Here is a 26,577-nt window from a genome sequence, read left to right as displayed (position 1 = left end):
GAAGCTGTGATGAAAGAACAAGAAGTAATTGTGTAGTATTCTTTGCTGTTTTAGTGACTGTGATTGTTGTTAAAGAAAACTGAACAATTGATTATAGATTTTTAAGTACTTCAAGTATTGGACTCGCTAGGGGCAAGACAGGTTCATAAATTATGTGGTTGTTAAACCAACTTTATTTAAGATGTATTTTATCGAGTCTAATGCGAGATGAATCGGTTGGCTTGTAAACATTCGAATATTGATGTGAGAATTGGTGAATATATTATTTATGGAAGTTGAAATATACCAAGACTGAACTAAAAGTATTCTTTGAGCACTAAATTATTTCAAAAGTAGAGAGTGAGTCTTGTAAATTCCTGTTAACCAGCAGTGTTCTTTGGAGAAGAAGTTTTCGTAGCCGGAAATCAACAGAAGAAGATCGGCTGTACATGCCAAGTAAGTCAACCTATGGGGGAGAGGTGTGAATTTTGCAATCCAACTTCACATTGCTTCAGGTCATCTAAAGCATTAGAATCCATGATATAAATGTTCTGTGTATTACTTCTGCTGTACCATATTCATAGCGAAAATCACCTCCTTAAAGGCACTTGTTTAAATGGATACAACTCAAAGGAAGTGGACAGTCCTCTTTCAGCTACGTCGTACCATAAATTTATTTTTCTCCAATTTGATTTAGTGCCTCATCCTTAGTTATTTGATCTACCCACCTAATCTTCGGCATTCTTCTCCAGCGCCACATTTGAAAAGCATCTATTCTCTTCTTACGTCGACCACTTATCATCCTTGTATCATTACTATACAAGGCTACACTTGTGGTATCTACCATTCGACACTTCATGAAATAACAAATTTCATAATTGTTGCAAACAATAAACTTTGAAAAGCTGAAGGTGATTCTATTGGAACAACTCCAATGTACCACACCTAGAGAGAGAAGTTTGAATGGCAAATGCATAAATGATAGTAACTATGAAAATTTATTCAGTATTGGTAAATTGTCTGGGTATGTGGTAACTGCATGGGTTTTTAAAAATTGCTCTACATTTATTATAATACTTAAAGAAACATAATGCATTACACATTTATGGCAACAAGTAACGACACCTAAAGTACAACAACAACCGCACTATACTCTGTATAATGCTATACTTCGTTTGTGGGCAGTGGCGCCACAGTATAAGGAACTTACTGTTCTGATATTACAAAGTATTGTTAGATGTGTACGTGGAATTTCATTTAAAACTATAAACCTTTTATAGTTTTAACATAGGATTTGTTATAAGAAAATATAGTTAAAAATCTTGTGTAAGTTTAATTTTGATAGTAAAACATTTTCAGATTGAAATTTAGGGACTTGCATATTATAAATAATTTGTACAAATAAAAGTTAATTTACATTTTAATTCCTCAATGGATCTTGTTACTAGCATATTCTCTAAGATTTTGAAAAAAAGTGAACAATTTGCTACAGTTAATGATGGAAGCTGAAGAAATGAATTAAAATTTGTACCATGGCTGGGACTCGAACCCTTGTGTTCTTGCTTACCAGGCAGAAATGCTGACCATTACACCACTGCAGCACTATGGTCAACATTTCTATCCAGTAAGCAAGAAGACCCGGATTCGAGTACTGGCCGTGGCACAAATTTTAATTCATTTCTTCGGCTTCCATCAGTATTGTAGATAAAGATGAGACTTAAGTGTCTTGCGGAAAATTTTATTATAATTGCTACCGTTAGATGTTCAGTAGAAATAGTCTAAATATTTCCGAGTTGTTTACAAAATGTGAAGTATCCTAGAATCACCCATAATTCATAAATTTATATACAATAATAATACTATGATATCAAATAGTATGTTTGTAAGTCTAATTGCATTGACCATCTAATAAAGCATCGAAATTATGAAAAACAGAAAGTTCACAGTAACTAAGAATATTGTCATTCCCATGATCTGTGTATGGGTCTCATCGCTAAAGTTACAGGATCAAATTGTATACCAATCTGTAGCATTAAACACTAGAGAGAATTACCTTCAGAAAAGACTTCTTAACACATAGACTTATATTAAATGTCAACATATTCCTCTTTTTCAGAAATGCTTTTCTTGTTATAGCCAGTATATATTTTGTTTCTGCTCTATTTCAGCCATCGTCGGTTATTCTGCTGCAAAAATAGCAAAACTCATCTTCTTCTGTCTCTAGCTTGTTTTCCTGATCCAGTTCCCTTAGCATCCATGATTTAAATAAAATACTTTGCATCATTTTTGTTATACTTCTCTTGCCTTTATGAAGAAATTTTTAAAACTGTTTCAGGAATGTTCAACTTCAGAAGATATTGTCGGGCCTAGCACATTCATTGTTGAGAAAATTGAGAATGAGGTAGACAAGGAGCCAGTGGAGGAAGAGGACATCAAGGTGAGTCTGTTCCCCCGCCGCCTGTCTGCTGCTGGTGTGCTGCTGACAGCCAGGGAAGGTCAAGCTTTATATTAATTGGCTGCCTGTAGAATTTTAGTTTTGCATGGAAACCTTCAGGTTAAGGTAGTCTAGTGGGAAGGGACTGTCTAGTAACAAAAAGATGCAGCACTAAATGCAGTATACTCCTCATAAGAGATAGTCTTGTGATAGATAATACTTTTCAAAAGTAGAAAAAAAGGTCCTATAAACCTCTGTGTGGAAACAAGTGCTTATTGTAGTATAAGCAATTTTTACTTCTTCTGGAGTGCTCCTTCGTGGTGTAGGGTGTCTCTGTGCTGATGTTTATTGCTCCTTTCTTATTGGCTATGTCAGTCTCTGTACTTACTAGAGGGCCTTACAGACTGGTCATCTAAGATTTTCTTCATACTTGTAGGATTTGAAGGGCATTGTCCAGATATCGATTTTGTAAAGCAGTATGTTGTAATATTCAAATAACTCAATAAATCCAACTTTAAGGATTGGAAGATTTCCACTATCAACATAATCAGCAATAGCTCTACCCTACACTGGTAGAAGACTGGCACTGGATCTCGCTAGAAGCAAAACATTTTTACATTTATTTAAATTCTGTACATATTACCAAATAGAAATGTTAATTATCATATATTAAATATGTTTTTAATAAAATAATGTCTAATTATTTTGAATTACTGCTAATAAGAAAATAAATTATAATTTGATAGATATCAGTGAAATATGTTATTGTTAAGTGAAGAAACAAAGAATCATCATATTAATGTCCAGTCTCCATAAATCGAAAATTGTTTTATGTTCCATTTCATGGTTTGCATTTTTGCACCAAATTTGAATTCCTTGTGATTAGTGTCATTTATGCAATTAGTAATTAAAATATATTTTTATTAAAATATTATACAGTTTTTTGTTAATTAACATTTATATTTGTTAATAAATACATATCCTATTATAAGATGAGGTCTTTTCCCAGATTGATAACCCAAAAAATACAAGGTTGTCATACATTCACAAATTAAGCTAATGCTGCTGAGGTGGATGTTTCTACTTTCTGTGAGAGATATGTCCAACCTGGTTATCCTGAACTGCCCCGTACATCTTGCGCAGAATCCCACGTTCAAATATCTTGAGCTGCTGCTTGTCAGTACATGTTAATGTCCATGTTTCACCTGTGAAGGTCACAACTGGTCTGGCAGTGCAACGTCATTTGCCTATTTAATAACGTCAACATGGATAATTTTAAATTCCTCTAATTTTGGTACTTTCTGTGGTCCATTTTCCTAGAAGTAAACTTTTTCTCGTTCAGAAAACTAAAGACAATTTTTCAAGCCAAAAATAAACAAATCGATTTTTTTGACAGTTATTCATGTATAAGTCCCCTTAAGCTGTCAGCACTCGAACTGTGCATTCGAATGTTGAGCATGCAGAGTTTCTGACATCATAGCATGGGGGGGGGGGGGGGGTGTAACATGTTAGGGAGTCTTTCCAAATGTGCATAGCAGTATCTAGCATGTCAGATACTCTGAATGTGAAGTTGAACACAAACCAAAGGAATTAGAGAAACCACCTGCATCACATGCACGGCATCTCTCTTCTGTACAGAATCGCCATTTTGGCTTTCAGTTGAGGAGCATATGCCGTTTCTAAGCATCAACAAACTGAAGAGATCTCAAAAACCTATTTTTAATTGTATTGTTTGTTATAATAAAATTACAAATGTCATGTTGGTGGTTAAAGAATTATTGTAAGTAGTATACCATGAAAATATGCATTTTCAAGGCAACAGCACATTGAGAATCTATCAAAAATGCATTTTTATAATTAAATGTTAGTTAATAACATATATACAGTTAAAGCTTATAGGAGTATGTTCACAAGTTGTTCACGATCGGTGTAGAGTACAGCTGCAGAATTGTCATGTATCAGTTCATATCTCTCTGGCTTGCATCTCAGTAGATCCAAACATTTTTTGCCAATGTTCACATTTACTAATGACATCTGATTCTTTATTAGTTTAATAAAACTATATTCTGAAATATACAATGTTTATCTGAAGATAAGTGTGCTGTTTCTGAGGAGTGAATTTGTTTGATTGGCTTTCTCTACAAGACAGCTTGCACTACTTGCTGTAAGACATTTTACAATTCCTGTTTTAAGTTTTGTATTTCACATCTTGTAAAGGTTCTGCTACTGAATACGAACAGTGATCAAGTAAGAATGACCTTAGGATCTTACTAAAAAGTGAGAATGATGAAATAATTTGTGTCTAATGTAGAGAGCTATTGCAAATTTGTATCACAGTATTTGAAATGGAACTTTTATAAGCCAATGTCCATATTTACTCAATACGGTACATAGAACCTCGCTTAAAGAGTACCTCCCATAACACGTGATTCGCATAATAAGCAAAACGAAATGTAAACAAAATTACTCTTGTAATGAGTGATGCTTTGCATTATGAGTTGCATTGGAAAGTTGCACAGGTCACACCAATATTCAAAAAAGGCAGTAGGAGTAATCAACTAAATTACATGCCCATATCATTAATGTCAGTGTGGAACAGTATTTTGGAACATATCTTATGTTCGAACATTATGAATTACCTCGATGAGAGCAGTCTGTTTACATACCGTCAACACGGATTTATAAAACATCGTTCTTTGAAACACAACTAGCTCTTTACTCATGCGAAGTGTTGAGTGCTATTGACAAGGGATTTCAAATTGATTCTGTATTTATAGATTTCCAGAAGGCCTTTGACACTGTACCACACAAGCGGCTTGTAGTGAAATTGTGTGCTTATGGAATATCGTCTCAGTTATGTGACTGGATTCGTGATTTCCTGTCAGAGGGTTCACAGCTCATAGTAACTACGGAAAGTCATACAGTAAAACAGAAGTGATTTCTTGCAGTTCACTAGGTAGTGTTATAGGACCCCCGCTGTTCCTTATCTATGTAAATGATTTAGGAGACAATCTGAGCAGCTGTCTTAGGTTGTTTGCAGATGATGCTGCTGTTTATCACCTGGTACACTCATCAGAAGATCGAAACAAATTGCAAAAGGATTTAGAAAAGATACCTGAAGGTGAGAAAATTGATCCTAAATAATGCAAAATGTGAGGTCATCCACATGAGTACTAAAAGGAATGTGTTAAACTTCAGTTACACAATTTATCAATCTAATCTAAAGGCTATACATTCAACGAAAATGCAGGAATTACAATTATGAACAACTTAAACTGGAAAGATCATATAGAAAATGTTGTGGAGAAAGGCAAACCAAACACTGTGTTTTGTTGGCAGAACACTTAGATAATGTAACAGAGCTACTAAAGAGACTGCCAACACTACGCTTGTCCGTCCTCTTTTTGGAGTAGTGCTGCGCGGTGTGGGATCCTTATCAGATAGGATTAATGGAGTACGTCGATAAAGTTCAAAGAAGAGCAGCATGTTCTGTATTATCCCAAAATAGGGGAGATAGTGTCACGGACTTGATATGGGATTTGGTGTGGATATCATTAAAACAAAGGCATTTTTCACTGTGGAGCAATCTTCTCACGAAATTCCAGTCACCAACTTTCTCCACTGAACGCTACATAGAGAAAAACAATCATCATAATAATAAAATAAGGGAAATCAGAGCTCGTGAGGAAAGATATAGGTGTTCATTTAATTCGCACACTCTTCGAGATTGGAATAATAAAGAATTATTGTGAAGGTGGTTTGATTAACCCTCTGTCTTGCACTTAAGTGGGTTTTACAGAGTATCTTTGTAGATGTAGACAAATGAGTGATGACAATTTAGTGTGATGTCAGCAGGTGTTTGCGTGTCCCGTGGGAGACGTATAACAGTACGAACACTCTCATTGTCGGCAGTGGCATATAAACAGTGTCTTTAGTATGTAGGGCAGTCTGGGTACAGCACTCTTTCTGCTACCGCCTCAGTGCAGTTTGTAGTCACATATGTTTCTAAACTTTGGTTAACACAGTGTTTTTTTGTGTGTGCAAATTTTAATAACCTTTGTAGAAGTGTCACCAAGGATAAAGCCACAAGAAGACAACCATAAGAGAAAGAAAATGGCCTTGGAAATGAAACGTAAAATAATTGAAAAACGCGAATGTGATGTGAGCATTGTTGATTTAGTATGCACATACAGTCCGTCTACATCAATGGTTTGCATTATCCTCAAGAACAAGGACAAGAGTAAGGAGATAGATGCTTCAAACGGAGTGACAAGAATATATAAACTATGGTTTTGTATTCTGTATGATGTCTAAAGGATGCTCCTTAAATGGATAAGTGAAAATCAATTGCGAGGTGACACTATTAAATAGAACATAATTTGTGAGGAAGTGAGAAGGAGTTTTGCTGACTTCATTAAGAAGACCCCAGGATTGTCAGTGGCCAAAGACGTGTTTAAGGGAAGCCGTGCCTGGTTCACAAGTTTAAGAGAACAACCGGCATCGACAGTGTAGTGAGGCATGTTAAAGCAGGCAGCTCTGACACAAAGACAGGAGAGAACTCTATCAGCTACTTCAAGGTGCTCGTAGATTCAGAGGGTTATCTGCCATGACATCATTAAAACGGAGGCTTTTTTTGTTGTTGTGACGGAATCTTCTCACAAAATTCCAATCACCAGCTTTCTCCTCCGAATGCAAAAATATTTTGTTGACACTGACCTACATAGGGAGAAATGATCACCATCATAAAATAAGAGATATCAGAGCTCGTACGGAAACATACAGGCGTTCGTTATTTCCGTGCGCCGTACGAGATTGGAATAACAGAGAATAGTGAAGGTGGGTTGATGAACCCTCTGCCAGGCACTTAAATGTAATTTGCGGGGTATTCATGTAGATGTAGAACAGGTTTTTGGTTGTTACAGGATGGGTCTATTCTGGAAAAAGATGCTGAAGCTTACCTTTATAACAGCAGAAGAGAATGCATTGCCCGGTCACAAGCCAAGGAAAAACTGTCCCTCAGTGCTGTTCTGTGCCAATGCAGCGACTTGAAAATTAAACCTGTGAGCCTTCAAGAAGTGTAAAGTCCAGAAGAGCGGGTTAAATATGATTTGAAGGTCCAACAACAAGGCTTGGATGGCACACAATCTTTTTTGTGATTGAATCAATGAAGTATTTGGTCATATGGTGATAATGTTTGTTTTACATGAATCTGCCACTTGTAATCTCCCCCTCCCAAAATTTTTGTTGTCACTCCTATTTTCGATGGTAAAGTCTCTTTTTTTCAAAAATATGAGAGGAGTAAGATTTACAATAAACTCTTTGCTTGTCTTCTTTCATCTTGTAGTTGACTCCAGTTCTTCACGTCTAGGGGCTGATTCTTGAAGCTTGAAATTTTCATATTTTACGATCTCATGGTTACAGTTGAAGAATGCCTACACTGTATTTTTGCTTTCACGAATATTTTATTCCCTCACATTTTTCTATATCACACTGTCTTTTGAATTTTCACATTAACAAAGCTGAAATTACATTGTTCTTCCCAAATATAAAAAGAAGTCCGAGCACATCAGAGGCGTGCCCACTACTACTTCACTCTGCAGTAATAACAATATTCCAAAGGGTTTACAAATTTTCTTGACAAATTAATTTCTGTTAATATATTATTATTTTATAAATGAATCCAGAAATAAACATAATAAATAGTATCAGATTGCATCATTAATAATAGAAATTTTAAGTGTGTCAAATATTTCGTAATTTCGATCGTCTGTAAAAAAAATTATTTCAACTCTACGTTCAGAGCTAGTACATATCGATTGTAACAAAGAAAATAAAGTAAATTTCTTTTTACAGATTTTAGCTTGAAGTATAACACATCGTGTACAAAATCATATGAATCTTTTTTTATAAAAATATTTGAGATAATATTAACCTCTTCAAAATTGGAAAATATTTCTGCTGAGGAAAAGTAATGCCAGAGCAGGGTGTCCCTTTACACACGCTTGTTATGGACAATTCTCCTGGCCATTCTTCAGTCCTAAATTACCATCTCCTTGCAGAATTTCAATTCATCAAGATCCAATTTCTGCCTCCCAACGCCACTTCATTACTCCAGCCTATGGACCAGCAGACTATTTCTAAATTAAAGAAGCGCTACACTAAAGCACTCTTTGAGCACTGCTTTGAGTTGGCTGAAGCTACCAATCTCAATCTGTCACTGAGTTTTGGAAATATCACTTCAACATCCTTGCCTGCATCAACATCATCAAAAAGGGTTGGGAAGAGGTAACCAAGAGAACTCTCACATATGCTTGGATAAGCTTTGGCCAATGTGTGTTGTCAAATATGACCTGAGGTATTTGTGAGTCAGTACCTGTTTTGTTTTTAGTCAACGAGATTGTCTCTTTGGCCAAGAGCAGGGGACTAGAAGTGGATAACACTGATATGATGAGCTTATGGAAGGTCACAGCCAAGAAATGATCACTGATGGCTTTATGGACATGCAGTGTGTTTCACACCAGGAAGTTGCGGAGAGGAGTTCGGAGGAGGAGGAGGAGTAGGAGTAGGAGGCGGTAACAGGAAAGAAGTAATCTCCTGGCGCAATAAGAGAAATGCTGAAACCATGATAATCAGTTGCATGGTACATTGTAAATCATCACCCCAATAAAGCAATGGCTATGCACGCTACAAATTTATTTGACGATAATGCTGTGTCGCATTTTCGGCGGAAACAAATGCCTATAGATATCTTCCTAGTAAAAAAGAATTAGTTATGTTTCATGTATGATAAAGTACATAATACTGTATGTATTGAATAAATGGCATGAATAAGATAAAACTGTCAGTATTTTTTCTACATGCAATGCACTATCATATTTTACATTAATTTATATGGGATAAATTGTTTCACTTAATGAGTGTTTTACATTATGAGGAATATTCTGGAACAAATTATGCTTGCTACGTGAGGTTTCACTGTTCATTCCTTTCTGCCTTATAACATTTTCATGGTTATTAACGTTTATTGGCATATGGACAAGGGAGGAAATGTGCATTAAAGCTAACATAGGAATTTTGTACTCATCCATTTTGTAAATAAACTGTGTGATCGCAAGTTAGACACAGCCAACAATTTCCACTGGAGCGCGCTGTGATGTGTATACCACATTGAGATACACATACTGTACGGACAAGTTGCATAGTTTCTGAGCATTCAGTAGGACGGTGAGCTTGGCACTCTTAATGTTGTCATTCAGAAGCACAGTCTGTGTGCCGACAGCTTTAGAACCAGCCAGTGTTGCTGGAGTGACTGAAACATACTTAAAGGATATACCAAGAAGTGACAAATTGTATAGCACTTCGCACTATCAAGACCATAGACACCTCCCTGAAGTCTACATAGAGATTATGAAGCTCAATATACTTGTGTGCCTTTGATGTATGTGCTTCGGCACAAATATCTGACCTGTTGTTGACCTATTAGACTGAAATCTAGACTGATATTTTCTTAGAATCTCTACTGCGTGCGGAGCTAGCCGGTTGTAGATAATATTAGAGACAATTTTTTAGGTTATATGCATAATTCCTTGGCAATTCGAACAGCAAATCTTACGTCTTTTTTTATGTATTGATTGAATTTCACCTAAGGTCTGCTCTTCCATGATCCTTTCTGATTCCGTATTAACTTGATGAGTTTGTCGATTCACTTATGGAGACGAAGTCCCCCATTTTTCAACAGATCTGCAGTTATTCCATGAGTTCATAGTGTTCTGTAATTTCTGAGACAGTGCACTACCTTCTGTACGGCCTCTAATGTGGGTTCCTCTATCTTTGGATCTACAGTGTAATATGGTAGCTGTTCGCTTCAAGCAGGATCATTCCCCAAAATTCCCTTGAAGTACTCTCTCCATCTATGCATGACATCTTGGACAATTTGTTTATCTGTCAGCAAATTTCCCTCTTTGTCCTTACATGCTGTTCTTTTCAGTCTATATTCTTTAGTTCCTTCTTTAATTTCCTTGCAAAATTTTCTGCTTGCATCCTTTCGGTAGTGCTCTTCTGTCTCCTTTATCTTTCTCTTTACGGCTTTGCTTTTTTTCCTCCTACATGCCCTTGCTGCTTCTGTTCTCATTTCATTATATAATGCCTGGTTTGATCTCGTATTTCATTGTAAGCATTTCAACCTTGCTTCCTTTTTCCATTCCACTATCTGCTTATATTTTTGACCATACCACTCTTCATTTTTAAGTTTCCTTGTTTCACCCAGTATCTGATGTGCTGTTGTCAACATAGCATTTTTAATATAGTTCTGTTCTTTGTCCTTGTGGTCTCCACCATTATTTGCTTGTAACTCTTGTTGCAGTGTGCTCTGTTTTTTTTATTTTATATATATATATATATATATATATATATATATATATATATTTCCACAGGACCAAATTGAGCATCAAGTCTCCATGGTTATGGAACGAGTCAGTACTTGAAATTATAAAACAAGAATAATAATAAATAAAATGAAAAATACACGAATCCTCTGCAGATGACATGCCATAAATTTAAATAAACATAATCAAGAACGAAGCACAGGAATTAGTTTAATTTTTCCAGGAATTCCTTTTCAGAATAGTAGTGAGCTATGAGGAAACTCTTCAGTTTAGACTTGAAAGTTTGTGTATCAATGCTTAGATTTTCGAATTCTTGTGCCAGTTTATTGAAAATGGATGGAGCAGAACACTGATACCTTTCTGCACAAGATTCCAGGACGTATGTTCCGAATGCAGATAGGATTTCTGCTTAGTATTGACTGAAGGAAAACTGCTAACTCTTGGGAATAAGCTGATATTGTTAACAACAAACAACATTAAAGAAAATGTGTATTGAGAAGCCAGTGTCAGAATTCCCAGACTACTGAACAGTAGTCGACAAGAGGTTCTCGAACTCGCATCACGTATGAACTCGCATCACGTATTGTTCGAACCATCCCTTTTTGAGCCGAGAATATCCTTTTAGAATCAAAAGATTTACCCCGAAAAAGTAATACCGTAGTGTCGTAGACTACTTTTCACGTTAAACTACAAATTATTTCGGATACTGTTTTAAAGGTTCCACAACAGCTTACTATATGTTTGAATCCCTAGGAATTTGAACTCTTTCAATACTTTTGAACAGTTAACATAACTTTCAGTTGTTTTGTATTTCATTTTTTTATCCTGGTGCTATTTCCTTTGGCAGCCATGGCAAGTTTCTGCTTTGTTTTTGCTCCTGCTAGGTAATGATCAGAATCAAAATCACATTGGAAAGGGAACACATTTTCCATATCAGATGCCCATCTCTTTGATATCAGTATGTCAACTATTTGATTTGTTCGTGGTATTTTCCACACCCCTCCGAAAATACCCGGACGGGAAAAATATCACAGCACTGAGGAGTCGTGTGATACGAACAAAAGTTGGTAGGCCTGTTTCTACATAGGAAAGATAATGTTCTATTCAAATTTCGTGCCAGTTACGTACGAGCGGCACCAGTGATGTCACTGTGAGGATGCAAGTCGGGCTTGCTTTAAATATGCTCTGTAGTGGTTGTAAGCATTAGTTATCTTTGAGATTGGACACGGTGAGTTGACTTTAGTCAAAAATGCCTTCACGGTAACAAAGATGCCATTATCAGCACCTCATTGAATGGGAACGGGGTCACGCAGTAGGACTACGAGAAGCCGGACGTCCCTTCTGCGATATTGCAGAAGGACTCTGCAGGAATTTAGCTGTAATCGATTGCCGGCAGCGGTGGTCACGAGGAGACCGGCCTCCACTGACCAGAGGGAAGACCACTGTGCTCTGCGTGCAGCGCGCTGCACCCGCAGCAGTAGGCGGCACCACGACGACGCACTGAACTGTTTCAGAGTGGCTACTTTGAGGAGAGCCTCGAGCCAGGTGCCGTGTAGTGTGTGTTGTGGCGTAACAAGCTTGCTACGCCACACTGCGAAGGGAGCCGAAAGGCACGCGTACACACACGCCGACTGGCGTCAAGTCTGGAACAGGATACGTTATGACTGCTATAAAGAAAATACGTAGCTTTGGAATATACTTAACTTTTAATCACTCCTTGTGATACATCTCTCTTGACTATACAAATGAGACTCGTAAGATACATGCACTGTTACAATTGGCGCCTTGCTAGGTCGTAGCCATGGACTTAGCAGAAGGCTATTCTAACTGTCTCTCGGCAAATGAGAGGAAAGGCTTCGTCCGTATAGTCGCTAGCAATGTCGTCCGTACAACTGGGCGAGTGCTCGTCCGTATCTCGAGACCTGCCTTGTGGTGGCGCTAGGTCTGCGATCACACAGTGGCGACACGCGGGTCCGACATATACTAAATGGACTGCGGCCGATTTAAGCTACCACCTAGCAAGTGTGGTGTCTGGCGGTGACACCACAGTGTGCATTCCAGTGACATCAAACCACTGCCGTCTGTAACATCAGTGGTGTCATTGGAGGGCAGGGTGTCTTTTCTGATGAAAGCTGGTTCTGCCTCAGTGCCAGTGAGGGCCATGTGTCGGCTAGGAGGAGGGCACTCGACAATGTGCTATCGACTTTTCTGTATGCTAGACGCACTGGTTCTACAGCTGGAGTTACGGTCTGGGGTGTGACTTTGTGTGACAACAGGAGCACTCTCGTGGTTAATGGTGATTCTACCTATTATGCCACGCTTCCCGAACAGCATTCCAGAGGGTGTTTTCCGAGAGGATAATGCGTGGCCACATACCGCTGTCGTAACCCGACACGCTCTACAGTGTGTCCACGTGTAGCCTCGGCCTGCTCGAGCCTCTGATCTGTCTTGAATTGAGCACGTACGGGACACCGTCGGATGAAAATTCTGTCATCCTCTACTAACAGCATTAACTATCTCTGTATTCACAAAAGTGCAACAGGCGTGGAACTCTGTCCCACAAACTGACATCCGGCACCTGTACAACACCGTGCGTGAACATTTGCATGCTTGCATTCAAAATTCTGGTTGGTTATCAATGTACCACTCTAGCACATTTTCAGTGGCTTATCTCATGCTTGTATTAACTTTTGATGCAATGTTAATCACTTAAACATGTTACCTAGGTGAATGTATTCTCATTACTCTATGTTAATTATTTTTTTGTATTTCTTCCGTGAGGCTATATATAGCTGATTGTAGAAACCATCTACCGTGTGCTAATCTGAATCTCCTGTTAGCACTTATACACTCACAAAATTCACTGGAAAGGCCAGAGAGGGTTTGGGGAGGCATAAGTTACTAGAGACAGAGAATATAAATAATTTTAAACAAACTCGCTTTATTACAGTATGACGGAGTAAGTGGTAAGAAATACAGATGCAGTCCAGGTAACAAGTAAGACCTTAATGTATAGGTCTGTAGTGCTAATAATAATTACTTGAAGTCTGTTATTGAGAGGAACACAATTTAGCATACTCTGAACCCTTGAGTAGCCACCTGAGTGGCAATCCAGAAAATGATGGTAGAATTTGACAAACTTATTAACCTCTATAAGCATTACTTAAACGAGTGAGGTGAGGTGTCAAACATTTTATAATTGTTTGTACCAAATGACAAAAGTGATTACAATTTTTCTGATTAGCAGTTTTGAGTCGAACTGTGAAGTATAAGATGGTGGACACATTGTGCAAGACAAGATTGATTAAAAGCTTCCAACAATGTTAATTACCCGTAGTTCCTCAGCATTTCCATAATTTACAATTTAATCACCAGCAGATAAATGAGCTAAATTAACCGTGACAGAATCTAAATACAAAACCTTTACGTCAGTGGAGGCCTGTCTGAATGATAAATTTTAGTTTTAAAATGGAGAGGTGTAATGAATAATAAAATTTGTGAAACACTGAGAACAGGCTTAGATAGTGTGAAAGCTAAATATTTATAATAATTTGATTAAAGAATTACATTAGTGCTCACCAACGAGAGCACCAGTCAGCAAGTTCAACTGTAAAGCTACAATCCTAACAGTGAGCGAGTTTAGATTACTACAAATGGGAATGCCTAAAAGCTTGCACCAAAAGCAGGCATAACAAGCAAACATGGCCAGTTAACACCACAGGTACCAAATTAATCAAAATGAATAAAGTAAAACAAGACTAAGAAAATTTATCAATTTACTCAGCTGGCCAGCTGTACCAATCAATAAACAAATATATCTAATGATACAGTGACTTCAGGAGCGTTAGAATGGCTTGTGAATATGAATAGGACTAACTGGGCACAGATAGATACAATATCATACATGTACAATCCACTCACAATAATGATTCTTTTACCTGTTTTGCCTGCAACTTGATTAACTTCATGAATACACATGCCACTCACATAAGCTTACGTATCACATAACTTAAAAAGCCCATAAAAGAAGGTGAAAACCAAATTCAGTAGGTTTTACTAGTGAGATTTTGACAAATAAACACCAGTGATCTACATACCTGGCACAGGTCGTATCAGCTGAACTGTAGAAGCATTAAAGGAGATAGAAGAGCATAACCATAGAGCAGGAGGGGGAAATCTGCATCCTATGTGCAAATGCATGAGAACCAAAATAGTGATGTAACTACTAGGTAATAGCCCCCCCCCGTCCCCTCCCTCCTACACGCACACACAAACTCTCTCTCTCTCTCTCTCTCTCTCTCTCTCTCTCTCTCTCACACACACACACACACACACACACACACACACACTTGGTAATACTAATGGACGTTACAACCTAAAAACGTCCAACATGCAAACAACCCAAGTACCAGGGTGCCAAGGCTCCTGAAGTAGGAAATGACAGCTGTGCGGGGGCTACTACCAACAGACATCACAACATAAACACACCCTATGCACAAATAGCACAAGCACCAACTTCTTTACACCATGAGTTTGCACTGGAAATGTTTATTTGCCAGTACTGGTTATCAAATTTATAACACATCATCAGTAGCATCTGACCCAGCAAAACAAACAGCTGTATGTACATTGATTCTGCAAAATGAGAACTATATATATATGTCACAGTATTATAACCCTACTTACATCATGTACCTCCAGAGCAGTGACATATGTGTCAGTTAATATGATAGGATCTGAAATTTGTCCTCTCACATAGTACACAGATTGTCATATATGTTACTGTTGTAAATGTGGAACTGATAAGTCAGAGTCTACATTACCTATCTTCTGTTATCATATTTCTTTATTTATTTTGACTTTGGTTAGACGCCATTCAGTTGTTGCTGCATAATAATAATGTCTTTGTGCATTCGGTATCCGATTCTCTTAGTGCAACTTCGCTTTTCCTATTCCTTATAGTTCACTTTCAAGCTTTATGTTTCTGTATGTCCATTACATATAAATAACTATGACATTCATGGATATATGAGTGGTCTTATGCCAGAATGAACTAAGCGACATTTAAAAAAAATTGAGTCCTTCACCATATAAAAATGATAGGGTTTCATTTTGTCTTATGACAAAACAAACTATCTGACAACTCGCCTCGTTTCGTTGCTGTAGCAAGGGATTTTGGCAAAGGTTGGTACTATTCATTCTCTTTTTCCAAAGTGAACCATGCGGCATCCCAAGATGGCTACCACGGTATATAGCTTAGGCACACATTCCCACGCAATGGCAGAAAACAATAATAATTGTGAAGACGAGTCTTTTAGTTCTAGTTGTTCTGATGTATATGAACCTAGTGATGGTGCCTCTCATTCATCAAATGGTAAGTGGATTTTAATAACTAGTGATACTTTAGTTTATAGAATGAACTCGTTAATTGGAGTTTATGCTGTTTACCTTACATGCCAGAATGAACCATGACCACAAGTAGTAAATCTAAGGTCACTGCACAATTGATAGTGAGTGTATGTCGATATTTTGGCCAGTGCTGCCATAAATATTGAGGGGAGAGAAAAATTGATGGCGTGGAAAGAAATACCTCTTTATTTAGGGCGGAAAATGCGATTTATTGTGGAGGTGGTTTACTCTGGCAGAAGAGTTCTTGAAAGAATTGCATTTCGCATATTCATCAGCTACCAAAGTAATGAAATGGAATATCATAACTTGGTCTCATGATTGGGATTTTTAATAAATCAGTTTTGAAAACTAATTTGTAGATCTAAGTAATTTGTTTTTCAGATGAACATGAAATTTCTGGCAATAAAAGAAAAAAAGGAAACAGGGAACACTGGAAGAAAACCCTAAGGAAGAAGAAGTGAAATAGAGGGGAGACTGTCCCAGGAAAGACATTTGTTTATTTTAATTGTTCATGTAGACAAAAATACTGGCAAAAAATAAATTGTGAGGAGAAAAGAAAGTTTTTTGACACATTTTATGGAAGTGGATCTTTTGATGTGCAGACATCAATAATATATGGTTCAGTTAAAAATGTTCCAGTCAATATTCCTAGTGCGGATGGAAATGATGTGAAGGCGTGCAAAGAAACTTATCTAAAGACACTACAGATTTCTGGCAGCAGCGTGCATCGAGCCATAGCCAAACAAAGGCAAGCTCTTTATGTGACCTGTGTGGAAAACACGTACCTCATAATAAAAGTGCTAACTCAGTTATTATTCACATCCATGATCACATTAACAGTTTTCCCAGTACATCGAGTCACTACTGTAGAAGAGATTCGTCAAAAAAGTACTTGGACAGTAGACTTAATCTTAGTTTGATGTACAGATTATTCATTGATAAGCTGAAAGAAGAAGATCCCAATGTTAAACCTCCCAGCCACTCACTGTACGAAAATGTATTTAGACGAGACTTCAATCTCAGTTTGAAGCCTCCTCAAAACGATACAGGTCAAACATGTGACAGGCTAAACACGCTGATTACAGCAGGGGAGACACTGGTGAGGCAGACACTGAGAAGCTATGAAGATTAAGAAAGGAGCAGGAATTGCACCACAGGAAGGCTGAAGCTGCAAGAGGTTGTCTGAAAAGGGATATGGAGAACTCCAAGACAGAAGATAATCTTACAGTTTTTTCACTTGATTTGCTGAAAGCATTACTGCTGCCAAAATTGACAACAGGTGTTGCATACTATAAATGTCAACTCTCCTGCTTTAATCTTGGAATCTTGGGAAGGCAGTAATGCATTGCTGGAATGAAAGTACTGCTTCAAGGGGAGCTCGAGATAGGCTCTTGTGTACTGAAGTAAGTCGAATCTCATGATACTGGTCCAAGGATAGTAGTATGGTCGGATTTGTGTGGGGGGCAAAACAGGAATTTTAAAATTATGACAATCTGGATGTATTTGGTTCAGAGTGACAAAACTAACATTAAGGAAATTGCGCACAAATTTGCTGAACCTGGTCACTCGTATCTTCCTAATGGCAGTGATATTGGGGATATAGGGAGGAAACTACGGCATTATCCAGAAATATTTGCCCCAGAATGGCTTTATTTTATTATTGAGAATGCCAGAGTGAAGAAAGGTAAATCTGAAGTTGTAAAAATGGATTGTAGTGACTTCAAAAGTACTATGCTACTCGAAAAAGCAATGACTAACAGAAAAGTAAATCTTTCTGGAGAAAAGTTGAGTGGCTTAGGATTAAGGAAATGAGATTTTCAAAAGGGAAGCCACGGATAATGGAGTACAAATACAGCCACAATGACATGAAAGAATACTCTTCCATAAATTTAAATAAACGCTTAAAAGCTCGCCACTGTTCTCTCTGTCAAATTACACTACCTACACTGTATCAATTAGGGCACACTCTATGCCCTGAGAAGCTGAAAGATATTCAGAGCCTTCTAAAGTACGTACCCCCAATATACCATGAATTCTATAAGGGTCTCAAAATGGCTGAAGAAGTATCAGAAATGAGCAGTGACAGTAAGGAAGAAGATGAGTAATGGGGAAGCATAATCATCGCCTTAAGTATATTCCAATGTTCTCTCCTAATTCCAAAAATTGTTTGATAATGCTGTATTACATAAATGCTGAAATTATATCTGTGTGTTTCATTTGCCAAATAGACCTATATATGAATATAATACAAAAACAAGAAAACTTTACTTTATATTTTGTACTGAAGCGCAGTAATGTGATGTGACAACAAAATAACCTTACATTTTTCTCTGTAGTTTTAAGTTTCAAACTGTAATTAAATAATGTGCTGCAAGGCTCAAAACACTTGTAAAAGTTTTTCACACCCATTATGCACCAGACCACATGTATATTCATAAATATTTTTGAATAAATAAGTTGCTGTAAACTCATAAGTTCAGCCCTTCATTTCTCAAAACTAACTAAATGTCACTTAGTTCATTCTGGCAAAAGACCATTCATGTGTAAATTATAATTTTTTGACAATTGATATATTTTGCAATTTTATACCTTTTGTATGTTCAACCTTCATATACTAAGTGTTGAAAAATTATAATATACATATATGAATGCATGTCACAGATAAATATATATGAGCTTAGAAATAACAGTTCCATGTTTACACTATATGACAGTTATGCCAAATATTATCAAGAATTGTCACTACCTAAGATTTGACAATAGTAATATGCAGAGCAACCTGTAGACAATGTAATAGGGCACATTTCAGGTCCTGTAGCATGTATACCACTGCTAAAAGTGGATAGTGTATAGAAACTTATATTGGCGCAACCTTATATACCGTTGTCATTTTGCAGACATCGATTTACGTACAGTTATTTGTTCTTCTGTATCAGAAGCCACTGATGATGGCTATAAACCCAAAAACTGTCAAATAGACATTTCTACTGCGGCTTGTGGTGTATAGAAGATGTCCTTTAATAAACAACAATAGGATATCTTGGCAGGAACTTCTGTGCATGTGCATCTTTACATTGATTACAAATACAACTTTGTGTTGTCTCTCTCATGCTTTAACTGTCTCCATTGGCGTTTATGTTGGCACATGTTGACTCAAATGCCTTGGGTAAGTTTTAAATCTACTCCGTATTGCAGCCTTGCTATTGGCTACACTTATCCTTGTTCCTACACAACTACATTTACTCAGATGATATCTTCAGTTGAAAGGTTCCGAAATTTCTCTGTATGCTACGGAGTTGGATACGGTATCACGCACTACTCAAACAGTCACATGACATTTCACTAATGCAGTATGAGAGCAAGCAATACACAGGAAGTAGAGAGCTGGCCACAACAACAAGTTATCTTTCTACTCAAACTGAGATACGTTTCTGGGTCACAAGGGGAAATAAATCCTCCCATTTATATGCACAGTGGAGACTCAGGGTAGATTTGAACTAATTTTCTGTTAGGGTTCTCAAACAGTATGTATTTTAATGTCAGCATCCACTTGAAATATAATAAAAAACAATAAGTTTACATAATTTTTTTTAGTGTGTAAACACAGTGATACGAAACCTATTTTTTGAATGCCACGTCTCACTGATGAAGGCAGAAAATGTTAAACATAAAAAGGAAGTACTTGCTTTGGTAATGGGGCAAGATAGGCCTTCTCGCAAATTACACTTTAGTGTGGAAGGAAAAAAATTGTAAAGTCCAGACAGTCTTCAGCAAATGAATCCAAAACAATGAATATGTCAACAATTATCAAATTACAACCAAGTACCTTGCCACCTGTACGACTGATATGTTTGTATTTTCTCAAGCCTGGTTCTCCATGTCTTTGTAACAATATCAATCACAATTGATTTCATTATGTACAAACAATTTCATAACATGATTTTACTGAGTTATTCTAGAGAGTGACGTAAATACCTAGGAAAAGAGGCATCTGACTGACCAGTTGGCAAAACTCAGCAGAACCGACAGTTCCTCTGAAAATGTCTGACACAGCTCCAAATGAAAAGTCAGGATAAAGTATCACGGATTATGGCCCTAATTTCTGTAGAGTTTCCGTGCAATAAATTATTTTATTGTTTCTGTCTAACAATCTGTACAGTCAAATCGTGTTATGAACACGTCTTTTTACTGACATAAATGCACATTTTTCTCTCTTCCATGACCTTTGAAAAGTTCAGGTAATATCTTTTATACTTGTTTTTAATGTCTATAATATTTGCCCACATAATATGGGGATAAATTCATAATAAATTTCAGGTTTTATAAAGAAGTCAAACTTTATATTAAAACAATGAAGTGGAACAAAAGATCCTGGGACCTTGAAGAACAGCAGACAGTCACTATAGAAGTTGAATGAACCAAGAACTATATACCCAAATAGGGAAAATAATAACACCATTGGAAAAGGAAAAACATTTTTTCAGATGTGTTCTTAGAATGTTGCAGCGGCATTGGTACATCAGATAACAAAGTTTCTTGTGAATGGGAGAACCACAGTACACTGTATCCAAGAGCTACAAAGGGATCTGGAAGAAATAGGAATACAGGAGCGAGAGATTTACAACAGCATGACTTGCAAATCAAAACTTCAAGCTGTCACAGTTTTCTAGGGAAGTTAGACACAAGGCAAGGTCATCACGAACAGAAAAGTGAAGTACGTTACAAAGTATGAGAATGAAAGGATACAGGACAGGGATAAAGACCCGAAGAAATGAAGGTGACTCAAATTGACATGGTCATTCAGATGACCAAAATGAGCAGAAGAAGAAGAAGAAGAAGAAGAATTGCCCTATTAATATGTATTTTTGTCAGACATTCTTAACTTTCCAATTACAAATTGAATCCAAATCCTCTAACAAGCAACCAAAAATGTCTATTATCTACTCAAAACAACACGTCAGTGTCAAAATCTCGAAAACAGAAAATTGCTACACTAACTTAGAAATATGCAACATCATTCCTTAGTTTGTGTTATTGTTTTATAAAGAAAAGTATATAGCTCAGTGCACACAATGACAGACTAGTTATGGTACGGGCATGATAAGTTGGCCACTGACTCCCAGTACTGATCAGTAAGTCTGCACCATTTGGAACACTTCGTGTCGACTGTTCTCTGTTTCATATTGCTGCCACCTCAAAGTCATTGAGATGGCCTGATGTAGTGGGCTGACATAGTGCTGATTTTACTTAAAATTAAATATGTTATGCAGCATGAGACTCACAAATGTTTACTAAATGTTTCAATTGGAATTTTTCTACTACTCATTGCATTGTATTAAAACTGTCTTCATTCAATTTTATAGTCCTTGCTACAAATAGGTACTGCATTTGGATATGACTGTCTCTGTAATGCACATTTATGAATCCATGCTACTTTCACAAATTTATACTTTAGCAGCCGATCAGTACGAATTGCGAATGCTCGTGAGTTGTCATTACTGGAAGATAATAAAACGTGCCCCCTCTCACATTCTCTAACCCTGCAGTGACCACACTATTCATGTCTCTGCCCCTGGTGCACCTGCCCCAACCAGTGTCAACTGCAATCAATCAATCTTAAAATATGACTGCCTGTGTAAGTATTTTTGTTGGTTACAGGAGAGGAAACTACTAGATGCTTTTTATTGTAAAATACAGCTCAGGACTGTGGGCCACACACATACCTAATTTGGGCTGGATGTAGCCAGTGGGCCACACATTGTCGACTGCTAATATAGACTGTATTAATGATCAGTTTATAAATTATTTCCTGAATACACAAAAGGTATCGCACACATTTAATGGAAAATGAACCGTGCCAATCTGGTTTCATTTTGTTTGAGATTCTAATAAGGCTAGTATCACCTCATAAAATTTCTCCATTATGGTATCCATTTTCTTTCACTTTAACATTAATACCTATTATTCTCTTGTGTGAGGCACAGTGAGTTCCTCATACATCATTTGTAGATTGTCCACTACATGGGGAAAAATGGGGAGTATATATCCTAGTGCACCCCTGCTTGCAAATTAGCAAACCAACAGTGGCTAATTGTGTACAGGCAAAATTAATTAGCAGAGGAAGTGCTCATATTGTACGAGGGTGAGTCAAATGTAAACCTTAAATATTTTTTTAAATATTATTTATTGTGCAGAAGTGGTACAAAGATTTATCACTTTTCAACATAATCTCCCTCAAATGCAAGTCCTCCAGCACTTACAAAGTGTATAAATTCCTTTAGAAAAAAATTCATTTGGTAGTCTGTGCAACCACTCATGCACCGCGTGGCGTACCGTTTCATCAGAACGGAACTTCTTTCCTCCCATTGCGTCATTCAGTGTCACTCGGCGGTTTTCCTTCACTGTGCCTTCAACTGCTGCAATGTTCTGTGGGGTCACAACTCGTTGTGCGTGACCTGAATGAGGAGCATCTTCCACTGAAGTCACACCATTTGCGAACTTCCTACTCCATTTGTAGACTTGCTGCTGTGACATACATCACTCTAGTGAACCTCCGTTCGTCACGCCTTCACTACGCAAAAACCGAATAACAAACGCTGTTCTTCCCTGGTGCAAGTCGCAAGTGGGGCGGCCATCTTTATACTGATAGTGCAACGGTGTGTGTGCATCTACACTATGCTGCCTCCTACAGGCCATTCTGCACAGTTTGTAGCACGCTTACGAACTTACGGGATAACGGCGCGAAATTTCTATTTGTTATTACAAATTTAAGGTTTTCATTTCACTCACCAGCTGAACCATCTACTGTAACTGGCAGTATAATATTCTTGAATACTAATGGTTCCCAAGACTTGTGTATAAAATTCCATTTTTTGTCCTGATATTTTCAAAGTCTATTGTTTTGCCTCTTAATCATTGAAAAATTATGTATCGATCAAATGGTCATTTTCATGTGAAAGATTTTATGCCTAAGAACATGTAAAAAATTCAAGCATTCTGTGTCATACATAAATATTAGTGGTGGGTTTTACTCAAAGTTAACAGTAAAAGGCGAAAACGTTGTCTTGCAAAATGTATTATATGACCCTGAACACAGCACAAAAAACAATATATTATTTGGTTATTTGTGACTGTGTGATTAGTGAAATGCTTTGTGAATGAACATTTCGATCTGCCTTTATATACTAGAATAACATTTGAAAGCGTTCCCAGATTGTAGTCAGCTGAAAACGAGAGACAAACATTCTTGTGAAACAAGGAAGAATATTGGTTAGAAATTACATGTTTAATAAATGAAATGAAAGAGAATTATACTGTATCATAATTGTGATTATTACAATAAATTACACTGGCAAGAGTAGTTGTGGAGTTAGTCTCAACAGACTCTTCTGCCTTCCAAAATTGACCAGCAATTAATTGGAACGATTGTCGGTGTGTTTGCTTGATAATTGATGAAAGGCCCAAGAAAACTAGAGATACATTCATAGTATTTTTCAACCTAGAAGAAACATTCAGAAATGTAAAGTGATGCTAGATGTTTGAGATTCTCAGTAAAGTCTCTGGTGAGGAAATAATAAATAGCGTTGAGACTTCAAAAATTTTAGGTGTCATATTGATGAGGTGAAAACCATGTTTTGGAACTTCTAAAACAAATTAGCTGAACAACATTTGCACTTAGAATCATTGCAAATATTGGGGGGGGGGGGGGGGGGGGGAGGGGGGGGGAAGACAGATTAGTAACTTGACATATTTCGCATATTTTCCTTCAATAATGTTGTATAGAATAATGTTCTGGGGTAACATATCTTTCGCAAAGAAAGTCGTCATTGCAAAAAAAGTGCTGTAAGAATAATATGTTGTACTCACCCGTGATCATCTTGTGAACATATGTTTAAGGAGCTATGCATTTTTACTACTGCTTCACAGCGTATTTATTCCCTCTTGACGTTTGCTGTAAATAATCTGCTGCAGTTCAAAAGGAACAATGATATACCTAATTATGATACCAGAAGAAAAAAATGGCAGCAATTACTCTACATTAATGTAGTCTAAGCACAAAGAAAGGTGCACAATTTTGCAACCAAAATTTTTGATGACTTACCCAGTGATACATAATGTCTGGCAGACAGCAAAGTAGAATTTGAAAACAAATTGAAAAAGTTTCTTGTTGACAACTCCTTCCATGCCATAGAAGTAGTTTAATTACTGCAAGCTGTAAAAGGTGATGGATGGAAAGTACTAATTCACATCTGCAATACTAGGAAAAGGGTAGATTGCTACTCACTGTTAAGATAACATGTTGAGTTGAGTTGAGATATTGTGTGAATGTATGTATGATTTCTTTTCTGAAGAAGGCATCGGCAGAAAGCTAAATGTGAAACAGTCTTTTTGTTGTGCCTTTGTGCAACTCTTTGTGTCATCTTTATGGTGAGTAAGAATTTCCTAATATTGTTGGTATTCCAACCTGTAGTTTCCATTGTTTAACTCACATCTGTGAATTAAAAAAAAATAAAAAAGTAAAAAATAGTACTTTAAATGGTCTGCATGTAACCATATTTTCAAATTAATGTGTGATGAGAATGTAAGGTGACTCAGTCCACGTCATTACAATGTATATCTAAAAACAAAGATGATGTGACTTACCAAATGAAAGTGCTGGCAGGTCGACAGACACACAAACAAACACAAACATACACACAAAATTCAAGCTTTCGCAACAAACTGTTGCCTCATCAGGAAAGAGGGAAGGAGAGGGAAAGACGAAAGGATGTGGGTTTTAAGGGAGAGGGTAAGGAGTCATTCCAATCCCGGGAGCGGAAAGACTTACCTTAGGGGGAAAAAAGGACGGGTATACACTCGCACACACACACATATCCATCCACACATATACAGACACAAGCAGACATATTTAAGTTAAATATTTAAGTTAAATATGTCTGCTTGTGTCTGTATATGTGTGGATGGATATCTGTGTGTGTGTGTGCGCGAGTGTATACCCGTCCTTTTTTCCCCCTAAGGTAAGTCTTTCCGCTCCCGGGATTGGAATGACTCCTTACCCTCTCCCTTAAAACCCAAATCCTTTCGTCCTTCCCTCTCGTTCCCTCTTTCCTGATGAGGCAACAGTTTGTTGCGAAAGCTTGAATTTTGTGTGTATGTTTGTGTTTGTTTGTGTGTCTGTCGACCTGCCAGCACTTTCATTTGGTAAGTCACATCATCTTTGTTTTTAGATATATTTTTCCTACATGGAATGTTTCCCTCTATTATAATCATTACAATGTGTTGTGCAAATGACCCATGTAACATGAAACTAACTGCCTACGTAACTACAATGTAGGAAAAGACAGATTGCTACTTACAGCAAAGAAGACACGTTAGGTTGCAGACAGATGCAATCAAAAAGACACTTATATAAAGCTTTTGGCCAAAGCTTTCATCTGTGAAAGAGAGAGAGAGAATCCAGTTGTACATGCAAGCAAGCATGCCTCACACACACATGACCACCAACTCCAGCATGTGTGTGTGTGTGTGTGTGTGTGTGTGTGTGTGTGTGGATCGTCTCTGTCTCTCTTTTACTAATGATGGTTGTGGCCGAAAGCTTTATGTAAGTGTGTCTTAATTGTGCCTGTCTGCAACTTGACGTGTGTTCTTTACGGTAAATAGCAATCTGTCTTTTCCTTCATTTCATTTCATTTTATTATCTTCCTGTATATCATTTACATGATGTAGGAATTGTCACAACAAAGTTATCATACTAGTACAAGTACTACAGACATAATAATAGAATATCACTTTCAAGGCATTTTTTAAAAGTACAAGTTTAGACATACAAATTAAAATTTTTGGCAATAAATTTACACACAATCAAAGTACTCATCTACGTCATAGAAAGTTTTGCTTAAAAGGTAATTTTTAAGTTCAGTCTTAAATTTTACTTCATCTATTATTGCCTTCATGTACACTGGCAGAGCATTGTAGGGTTTTATTCCAAAATTACTTACATGCTTTTGGGTTTGTGTTGTCCTTACCCTTTCTACATACAAATTCTTACGAGTTCTAGTATTATAATTATGGCAGTCCTCATTTGTACGTAGATTTTTCATATGTGCTCTTGTACACAGAATGCTTTTAAAAATATACAGTGATGGTATTGTGAGTATTTGCATTTCTTTGAAAAGGGGCCTACAATGAGTTCTTGGAGAATTATGTGTTATGATTCGTACAGTTCTTTTCTGAAATTTGAAGATATCTGTTAAGCTTGATTTAGTTTTACCCCAGAACACTATGCCATAAGACACGATGGACTGAAAGTAAGCAAAATACACTAGTCTAGTACAGTCTGTACTGCATACTCTAGATAATATCCTCAATGCA

The 26,577-nt window shown here is 37.1% G+C and overlaps 1 protein-coding gene across 2 annotated transcripts in view; it reads left to right on the top strand.

Annotated features, from left to right (window-relative positions):
- The window catches only part of LOC124551101 (zinc finger and SCAN domain-containing protein 31-like), a 185,529-nt gene that overhangs the window by 87,782 nt on the left and 71,170 nt on the right, over positions 1 to 26,577 (top strand). For both annotated transcript variants that reach the window (XM_047126030.1, XM_047126031.1), the window contains exon 5: positions 2,315 to 2,416. In XM_047126030.1, coding sequence (XP_046981986.1) covers positions 2,315 to 2,416 — 102 coding nt within the window. The remainder of the gene's footprint in view (positions 1 to 2,314; positions 2,417 to 26,577) is intronic.

This window comes from Schistocerca americana, chromosome 9 (genome assembly GCF_021461395.2).
Source record: "Schistocerca americana isolate TAMUIC-IGC-003095 chromosome 9, iqSchAmer2.1, whole genome shotgun sequence".
Taxonomy (NCBI): domain Eukaryota; kingdom Metazoa; phylum Arthropoda; class Insecta; order Orthoptera; family Acrididae; genus Schistocerca; species Schistocerca americana.
Note: the sequence above shows the minus strand (reverse complement) of the source record. Positions and strands in the feature narration are given on the sequence as shown.